The following is a 9,388-nucleotide window of genomic DNA, read 5'->3' as shown; positions in this document are numbered from 1 at the left end:
CATTCATGTGATTTGAAATTTTGTATTACAATTAGGCAATGCAATGTAGCTATTTTTGTCATATTTGTTTTTCTTTTACGTGATACTCACCACTATAAATCATCCAACCACTTTGTCAAATTAATATAAATTGTATAAAAAAATAGAATTCGTGCCATTAATCGTTTAAGTCACAAATAAGAAATAACTAGGATTGCATTATTCTTTCACACGTACAAGAAACATGCGTTGATGATTTCTTTGGTGACACAGGTACATGACTTGTACACAAATTTGCAACACTTTCATTTAACCAATCGGTTATAAAAGTAATAGTTTAACAAATATTTATACCATATATATATGAGAATATTATAAGTGATATAAGACTTAGTTCTTAACATATCAAATTCACATAAGTCTATCTGACTAGACCAATAGTTAATTTTAGTTATTGATAAAATGACTTATCTTGATTCATGACAACTACAAAGAAATTAGACTATAAATTTAATATTATGTTAAAATTTCATCTCAAAATAAATTATTTATGAGAAAAATATTCCAACAAATATTTAAACAATGTATAAAAAATAAAATAGGTAATGTGATACTTAATTACCCAACAAATTGTCTCGTGTTGTCAATTGCATGCATCACCCTACATTTGCTTGCATCAATTACAACATCAGTGAACATCACACGACTACAATACTATTTAAGTTTTTAATTACAAAATGAGGCCTATTTTCCGCGTTCTATGGTTTTACTTGTGGTTCTATTTCCACTCACCCATCTCGTTCTATATTTTACAATGCACACACAAAAACAATTTACTAATTATTGAAATAATTCCACATCGTGAGTGATTTGAATGAACCAATTATTGGTATCTCTTACATTATAAATTATAATTATATTTTAGCTTACCTTTTAAAATTCAAGTAAAATATAGTTTAATTCTTTAAAATAGACTATTTACATATATTGACACGTTTTTAGTCAACAATTAGTTATTTAAATATGTATTTTAACTGTATATTTTCTAATCATAAACTTAATTACTCATTACGCTCTTCCACCTATAAAACCGAAACAACAATGACCTTGCGATCTTTCGAAAACCCTCGCCACACAACAAAAAAATCACTTCTCTTTCCATCGACGAGTTCTCACTCGAGAATATCATATCGGAAATTACCAAAACTAATTGCAAATTTCATTCTTATACACATACAACGAAAACAATTACCTGTTATACACATACAAGGAGTACAACGAAAACAATTTCATTCTCACCCATAATCTGTCGTTGCCATTGATGAAGTTTCACACATCTCTGGAATATTATATCAAATATTGCCATTAGATTATTTGCCATCAATCTTTAGCACCTCACTATCATGTTTCATCATCGTTGGACGCTAATAACACCCAGCACCTCTTGTAATCACGTTTGTTGATTTCGTTTTACATGATGAGGTTAGTATCTTGTATTTTTTGCCTTTCATTTTAATGTCATTTGAATCTCTTTTTTGTATTGATATTTATCATTAATTCTATGAAGTAAAACTTTAATCTAAGACCATAAGAAATCAAATTTCACTATATGGTTATTTTTTCAATTTCCGATCTATCGCATTATCAATTTTTTTGTACTATCAATTAATCATTTTATATTAGTTATTTTAAATACTTCAAAAATTATTTATTTTCAATCATTATTGACTTTTCATCAAAATAAAATAATCCAACTGAACAATGTATGATACACGGACTATATACACATCTTTACATTATCAGTATTTAATATTTTTTAAATATTTGAATGATATTTATCATTTATTATTAAATGACATATTAATTATAGTATTTGAATCAAATGTTGAACATTTAATCATTAATTAACTCATAATAACAAATATGTGAGTGACACTTTTTCAAATGGGCAATTACTAACTATAAACACTAAAATGGATTAATTTATTATCCATAAAGTGAAGAATACTCTTAGTAGTAATATAAAAATTAGAGAAACCCTGTAGAGAAACATATAAAATAGTCTCAAATCTTATTTGTTTTTGTTTCTCTTTTCTATAAAGTTGTAAACTAGGAAGATAAACTTTAAAATTATCAAAAGAATATCACAAATTTTGAACAGTTCCACTAAATATTTGTACATGTTGTTTCCTCTGCCCTTTAATTGATTAATCAAGAGAAAAAAACCACTTAGAGAATCTAAATTTGACAATATTAAAGAGATGTTTTACCATATCAATCAATATGGGTAGTTCACGAGTTGTATTTTATTTGAATTGTTTTTTTTTGTTGTTGTTGAAATGATTTGTATTGTTTTTAAATTTAGGTTGAATTTGTACTCTATTCCACTTAAATAAACTTTATTTTTCATATTGTACATTGAGTACACTAAGAAATAAGAAACCAAGCATCGAAAACAAGTGAAAATATATAATTATTTTATTTTATTTTCTTTGTGACATCTTTCATAAATAATTTAAATAGTAATCTTAGTAGTAATAAAATTTATTTTCTTTAAAACTAAAATTTTAAATTCAGTATAAGTTTTTCTTATTAACGTATATTGATAAATTTATATAAATTAGAAAATACCCTGGTTAGAATATACATAATTTAATTAAAAAACTATACTTGTATTTCAAATCTTATTTGTAAAAAAATTGTAGGAAATATTAATCTTATCGGAGTGGTGATGGTGAATCGTTATCAAACATTAGATCAATTAAATTGTGTTTATGAAATCATTATAGTATTGATCCTTTCTAAAGCCATACACCCACACTAAGCATAATCCATATAACAATATCATTAGCTCCCCATGAAGATTATTTGACAATCCTAATGATCTCATAAAACTACTTTACTAAATTCCTACATTGTCAGGAAGAAGTCCACAAAATCAGACTTATCCAGATTTCCTAACGAATCGCCATCAACATTAAATGTAATAAAATCATCATCTAATTTCTACAATCTAACCATATGTTGAATCATAGTAGAATGACTGACATGGATAAGTGGCATCCATAGTGGTAATGATCTCATGAATTGAAGTAGTGAGAAATATGATATAGTCTTCTTCTTTTGGGCCATGGGGAGAAAAATTCTATCACACTAGGACCACCAAAGTATTGCCTAATGCTGTGTGTGAGATTCCTAATAATGTAAAAACACTAATATTTGATAATGATCTTAGATTAACCCTTTCATCCCATGAAAAAGTCCAACAAAGATCAATTTAAAGAGAAGACTTTCACCAAAGACTAATCCTTTGATCAAATAAAAAAGATAGGTAAAATCCCTTTAAAGTGATAACTCCAAGATCGAAACCTTATATTAGACCTAATCCTTCCTACCAATCATTTTTCAATAATTAAAAGTATTGACATAGAAACATATAATAATTTAATATTAGAAAAGTCAAAACCTGATTTGTACCATATGAAAGTACGGAATAATGAAAAGGAAAATGATAAAAGCCTATCAATAAACTTATTAAATGATTGTTTGTATAGATGAAAGTTTGTAGTTTTTATTTATTTTTAAAAAAAATAACCTTAAAGTTAAAACACAATTATATTTGTAACTCACATACATTATAAAATCATCTTTTCTAATCAATTTCACTTCTCATTCTACCTTCAAATTTTAATATCATTTTCATTTTTTCATTTCCTTAGATTGTTTATTTTATTATTTATACACTATTTATTTTATGAATAGTCTAATTTAAGTTTAACAACTTTTTATTTATTTGTATTTTATGTTATTTTCAAATATTGATATTGATTTTTATATTATTTTTTATTGTATATTTCCTTAGCCTTTGTCATAATGTATTAAAAATTTAAAAATTATAATAAAAATATATGATGATAAATATTAAAAAATAAAATAATATAAAAACAATCAAAATAATAATAACATAAACAAATAATATAAAAAATTCAAAAGATTCATTCCCTCCTAGTACCTACCCAAAAACTAATTACTCACTATAAATATGCTTCACATTTCATTACATCACTTTCATTCTCTATCAGTGCCACTGACTTTGTTCAAATCAACCACTCTCACAATTCACAATTCATCAAATGGCTCTTCCATGCGACTCTGATGGCATTTGCATGTTCTGCAAAACCAAACCAACAATTCTTGAATCTCTCATTTGCAAGACATGCATCACCCCTTGGCACGTTCCTTGTCTCCCCGTTAACGATCGCCCTGTTAACATGGCCGATGCCGAGAAATGGGTATGCCCTGATTGTACTATCATGTCCATTGAACCGGTTACTCGGTGCAACCATGGTGGTGGTGGTTCAATTGTGGCTGCAGTTCGGGTGATTCAATTGGATGCTAGGTTGAGTGATGAAGAGAAAGATAAGAAGCGTCAAGAGCTTTTGATTGGGTCATTGAAAGTGACTGATGGGAATTGTGCTGAAGGAGATGTGATGAATAGTGTGCTGGATGTTTTTGATGGAAGTGAGTGCTCTATTTGCATGCAGTTACCGGAAAGACCTGTCACGGTTAGTTTTTTGTTAATGTGTTTTGTAGGATTGGTTTTAAAGTTTGAGTGTTTCTTAATGTGATTGTTCTGTCGCTGATGTGTGTGCTGATTTGATACATGTTTTAAATTGTGGTCATGGTCGCAGTTAATGCAATTGTGATTATTGCAGTGTAAATTATTTTGTAATTGAAAAAATATTTTTGAATTCGTTGTGGCCGTATGCGGCTGTATCATTGTGATCCGGTGTCACATCGCAATTGCGGTGTAATGCGGTTGTAGCAGTCACCGTAGATACAATATTGCAGCCGCATCATGTCTTGCGTTCCGTAATTTGAATCACTGAACCTGATTGCAAAATTTGAGTTTTTTTATTTGACTAGTTTGTTGTTACTGTGTTTGTATGATTGAATTTCAAATTTTGAGTTTTTTATATGTGGTCAGTCTATTTCTGATGTGTTTGTAGATGATTGCAAAATTTGAGTTTTTTTTAAATCTGACTAGTTTATTGTTAATGTGTTTGTATATAATTGATTGTAAAATTTGAGGTTTTTGATTTGATTAGTCTAATGTTAATGTGTTTGTAGGCCTGATTTCAGTACGAGTTTTTTTATCAGATCAGTATATTTGCTAATGTGTTTGTAGAATTGATTGCAACATTTGAGCTTTTTGATTTGAGTAGTCTATTGTTAATGTGTTTGTAAAATCAATTAAGAATTTTGATTTGATTGTTTCAGACTCCATGTGGTCATAACTTCTGTCTTAGGTGTTTTGAAAAATGGATTTCACAAGGCAGCGGTAAATGTGCCAATTGCCGTTGCCTATTGCCACCAAAGATGGCGAAAAACCCTCGAATCAACTCTCAACTTGCCCTTGCCATCCGAATGGCAAAGATGGCAAGATCAGGGTGTGATGTTCCTGGGGGTCCGCCTAAGATCTATCAGTTTATCCATAATCAAGACCGTCCAGACTCGGCTTTCACCACTGAGAGAGCTAAGAAGCCTGGGCTAGCAAATGCTTGCAGTGGGAAGATCCTTGTTACTGTTCCCCAAGACCATTTAGGACCCATCCCTGCTGAGAATGACCCTACAAGGAATCGCGGTGTTTTGGTGGGAGATACCTGGACGAGTAGGATGGCATGTAGACAGTGGGGTGCTCATTTTCCACATATTTCTGGCATTTGTGGCCAGAGTACTTTTGGTGCTCAGTCTGTTGCCCTTTCTGGAGGGTATGTTGATGATGAAGACCACGGCGAGTGGTTCCTCTACACTGGCAGGTATTCCCTTTTCTTACTACCATCCAATGGTTTTATATGATGCATTAGTTTGTTTTGTTAAACTCCTTACATGTGATATTTGCCTGCAGTGGTGGAAGAGATCTCAGTGGCAACAAACGCACTAACAAGAACCAGTCATTCGATCAGAAATTTGAGAACATGAATGAGGCCCTCAGATTAAGTTGCCTAAAGGGCTATCCCGTGCGGGTTGTACGGTAAGTTTTATCATCATTCACTACCATGGAACATATAATTTGAACGAGTAACTATATATTGATTTTAGTTCATCTTCCTAGACTCTAATCTTAGTTCCTTGACTTATAATGGCTTACATATATGCCTCTTTAATATCAATCACATTGTGTGAATAATGGTTTCTTTGTCTGCATTAAATCAGTATAAGTTTATAGTTATGAAGGGGTTTTGTTCTTATCCATAATTTTTTTAATTTGTTCAGGTCTTCGAAAGAGAAACGTTCTGCTTATGCACCAGATGAAGGAGTCAGATATGATGGAATCTATAGAATAGAGAAATGCTGGCGCAAAGTTGGAAAACAAGTAAGATATCTGTAATGACTAATGAATGTAGTTAAGTACATTTAATGAAGCCTACAATGTGCTTTTACTAGATAGATTTCTCTAAACTTATTCATAGTGGAACTTCTCTGTGACAGGGTTGCAAGGTATGCAGATATTTGTTTGTGCGATGTGACAATGAGCCAGCCCCGTGGACAAGGTTGGTTCCTTGCATCTTTTTATATGTGTCTATTTATGCGTAAGCATGATTCTTGAATTTATTTTCCAATGTTAATCTGCAGTAATGATTGTGGAGACCGCCCACGGCCACTGCCTAAAATTGAGGAATTGAAGGGTGCAGTTGATTTAACTGAAAGGAAGGAAGCTCCATCATGGGATTATGATGTAAGTTTTGTTGTCTGCAACTGTACTTTTGTCAGGTTTCTTTAACTCTTAAAACTTTCTTTCTATTTGCTTACTACTTTTTTCGTTGTATCTGAGATAATCAATTCCGATAACTTCTTTTTCTCGGTGGATATTATTAGTTTCAGCTTTGCTGTTCTATAGATTTTCAAAGTTTCCAATGCATTTTATTAAATCTCAGGAAGAGAAGGGCTGCTGGTTGTGGAAGAGGCCTCCACCAGAAAGCAGGAAATTAGCAGGCACGGTAAGCCCTGTGAACGGAAAGACAGGAAAAGTTAAACGAAAAGTGAAAACTGCATCTGTGAAAGAAAAGCTACTCAAAGGTATATGCTTCTTAGACCCACTCTCATGTATAGACAATTCTTAATTTCATTACATTAACTTGAGTCATTGTTATTTGATGTCATCATGGTTACCGATGCAGTAGCATTAGATTTATGAAGTTGTTTTAATTTTGCCTCTTGCTTCATTGCTTTTGCAGAGTTTGCTTGCCAAATCTGTCGCAAGGTGTTGGCTAATCCTCTTACAACACCTTGTGCTCACAATTTTTGTAAAGCCTGTCTGGAGGGTGTTTTTTCTGGCCAAAGTTTTGTCAGAGAAAGGGCCTGCCAAAGTGGACGTTCATTACGTACACAAAAGAACATCATGAAATGCCCATCATGCCAAAATGACATAGCTGAGTTTCTGCAAAATCCACAGGTACTACAGCACTTTTGTGTTTTGGTGTTTTTGCAGAGTTTTCAACCAACCATAATCACTGACACATGGAGTGGCACACATTGTGGGACAACAAATGTGCTCCCAAAGTTTAATGTGCTTTGATTTAGTCTCTAGAATATAAAACTTCAATTATGAAGTCAATGTTATTATACTTCTTGTTTTTTAGCTTTTGGATTGCATTGATTGTTTGTTCATGTGATTAGTACATTTTGTCACAATGTTTTATATTAGACACAAGCACCAAATATGGATTACTCAAAATCCAATCTTCATGTGGGGTTTCTTTTAATTGTATTCCTAAATACAACAAAATGTTTGTGCCTTTTTTAGAAATATGGAATTTCAGTAATGAAGAAACCAAGCAATTTAACATAGATTTCTATTGTATTGTTCCTATCTACTGTGACTTTCCCCGCCTTAATGTCTACACTCAAAACACAAAATGGTCACCAATAGAAATCAGTGACTAAAGATTGATCTGTTAAATACTGCATTGGTGGATAATGTTTTGTACTACAAAGACTTTAGGTGCTGTAAACTTAATAGTTAAAGATTTATATCAGTACATCATCCACCATCCATTTCTATTATTTTTTGAAGAGTCAATGATGATTAAACATGAATAAAGGATATGCAGAGTCTAATAGTTTTGCCTATTTGTGGTTAATGTGGCAGATTAACAGACCAATGATGGGTATCATAGAAGCACTCCAACGCGAGGCTGAACAGATGGAGGAGAACTCTTCAGAGTCAAGTGAGAAGAATGATGAAAATGAGAAGAATGTGAGTGAAGTTTCAGAGCAGTGTGATTCAAGTGAGGAAGTGTTGGAGGAGATCAAAGACAACAATATGAACCGGACAAAGAAGTTAAGGAAATGTGCCAAAGGTGCAGTTGTGGAGAACAAAGAGGAACATAATGATGAAGCAAGTGATGTAAAGGGGAATGAGGGGAGAGGCAAAAGGGACTTAGCAAGTAGCAACATGCATGTGATGGTTTGAGGAAAGTGGAAAAAAGAATAGAGTAAAATACAAAGGGCAGAAGCTATTCAGAACATTGCTAGTTCCAACTTCCAAGTGGGTTATCAAACAATACCTTTTAATGTATTGGTCCCCTTATGAAATTAATAGTAACAACAACAAAAAAGAACCCTACCTTTACTAGATAAGCTGAAATCTTATTTCAAAGTTGGAAGTATTTTATATTGATATGTGGATGCCCATTGGTTCCATAACCTCAAACCTTAGGGATCCATAATACCATTGTTTGAATGGGGCAAATATAAACTATATGTGTATCATATTATGATACAAAAAAAAAAGGTACTATTTCATGTGTCATTTGCTATAATTGGTTAAGAAAAATATATTTAAGTTATAAGTTTAATAATTAATTATTTTTTTGACCAATAAGTAATATCACAAAGTGAGATAGAAAATGTGAATCCTTATAAATAGGATCAACATCTTTTGTCCCAATAAGTGCACAATTTCATGTGATATTGTTTGTGATTGGTTAGAGAAATACTTAATTGTTATTTTTTAACTTAAATAAATTTTTTTACCCAATCATAAACATTGACACTTGAAGTGACATACTTTTGTGGGAAAACAAATGTGCTCCTACTATAAATAGGGGATTACATATTCTGTTTCAAAATTTGTAATACTTGATGTATCATTTCATTCTCATTGGTCAGAAAATGTAAAATTAATATATTTTTAATTTTTCTGACAAATGAGAAACAAAAAAAGGTATATGAAGTGGTATAAAATTTGGGATAGAAGATTTGACTCAATAAATAGGGGTCTTCGCACCGCATGAGACACAGTGAATAAATTACTCTCCCCCTTGTGATATTTTTCTGGTCGGACATCAAATCGAGAGATGTGTTGTGTTACATTTAACTGGTTTAAAAGGTTAGATAATCTTGT

At 31.6% G+C, this 9,388-nt stretch overlaps 1 protein-coding gene across 1 annotated transcript; it reads left to right on the top strand.

Annotated features, from left to right (window-relative positions):
• Positions 1,153-8,736, top strand: LOC109330685 (E3 ubiquitin-protein ligase ORTHRUS 2-like). The gene is made up of 10 exons (XM_019564952.1): positions 1,153-1,461; positions 4,062-4,544; positions 5,260-5,798; positions 5,888-6,013; positions 6,256-6,355; positions 6,472-6,533; positions 6,616-6,718; positions 6,918-7,059; positions 7,218-7,435; positions 8,132-8,736. The coding sequence occupies exons 2-10, from the start codon at positions 4,113-4,115 to the stop codon at positions 8,453-8,455; spliced, it is 2,046 nt and encodes a 681-aa protein (XP_019420497.1). The 5' UTR covers positions 1,153-1,461; positions 4,062-4,112; the 3' UTR covers positions 8,456-8,736.

Source organism: Lupinus angustifolius, chromosome LG17 (genome assembly GCF_001865875.1).
Source record: "Lupinus angustifolius cultivar Tanjil chromosome LG17, LupAngTanjil_v1.0, whole genome shotgun sequence".
Lineage (NCBI taxonomy): Eukaryota > Viridiplantae > Streptophyta > Magnoliopsida > Fabales > Fabaceae > Lupinus > Lupinus angustifolius.
The sequence above is the reverse complement of the archived record's forward strand: the minus strand, read 5'-3'. Positions and strand labels throughout refer to the sequence as shown.

Bases quoted from the DNA above. Each gene is read 5' to 3' on its own strand.
- LOC109330685 (XM_019564952.1), top strand. From the start codon at position 4,113: ATGGCTCTTCCATGCGACTCTGATGGCATTTGCATGTTCTGCAAAACC. The intron at 5,799-5,887 runs GTATTCCCTTTT...ATTTGCCTGCAG, and splicing joins TGGTTCCTCTACACTGGCAG to TGGTGGAAGAGATCTCAGTG. The intron at 7,436-8,131 runs GTACTACAGCAC...TTAATGTGGCAG, and splicing joins AGTTTCTGCAAAATCCACAG to ATTAACAGACCAATGATGGG.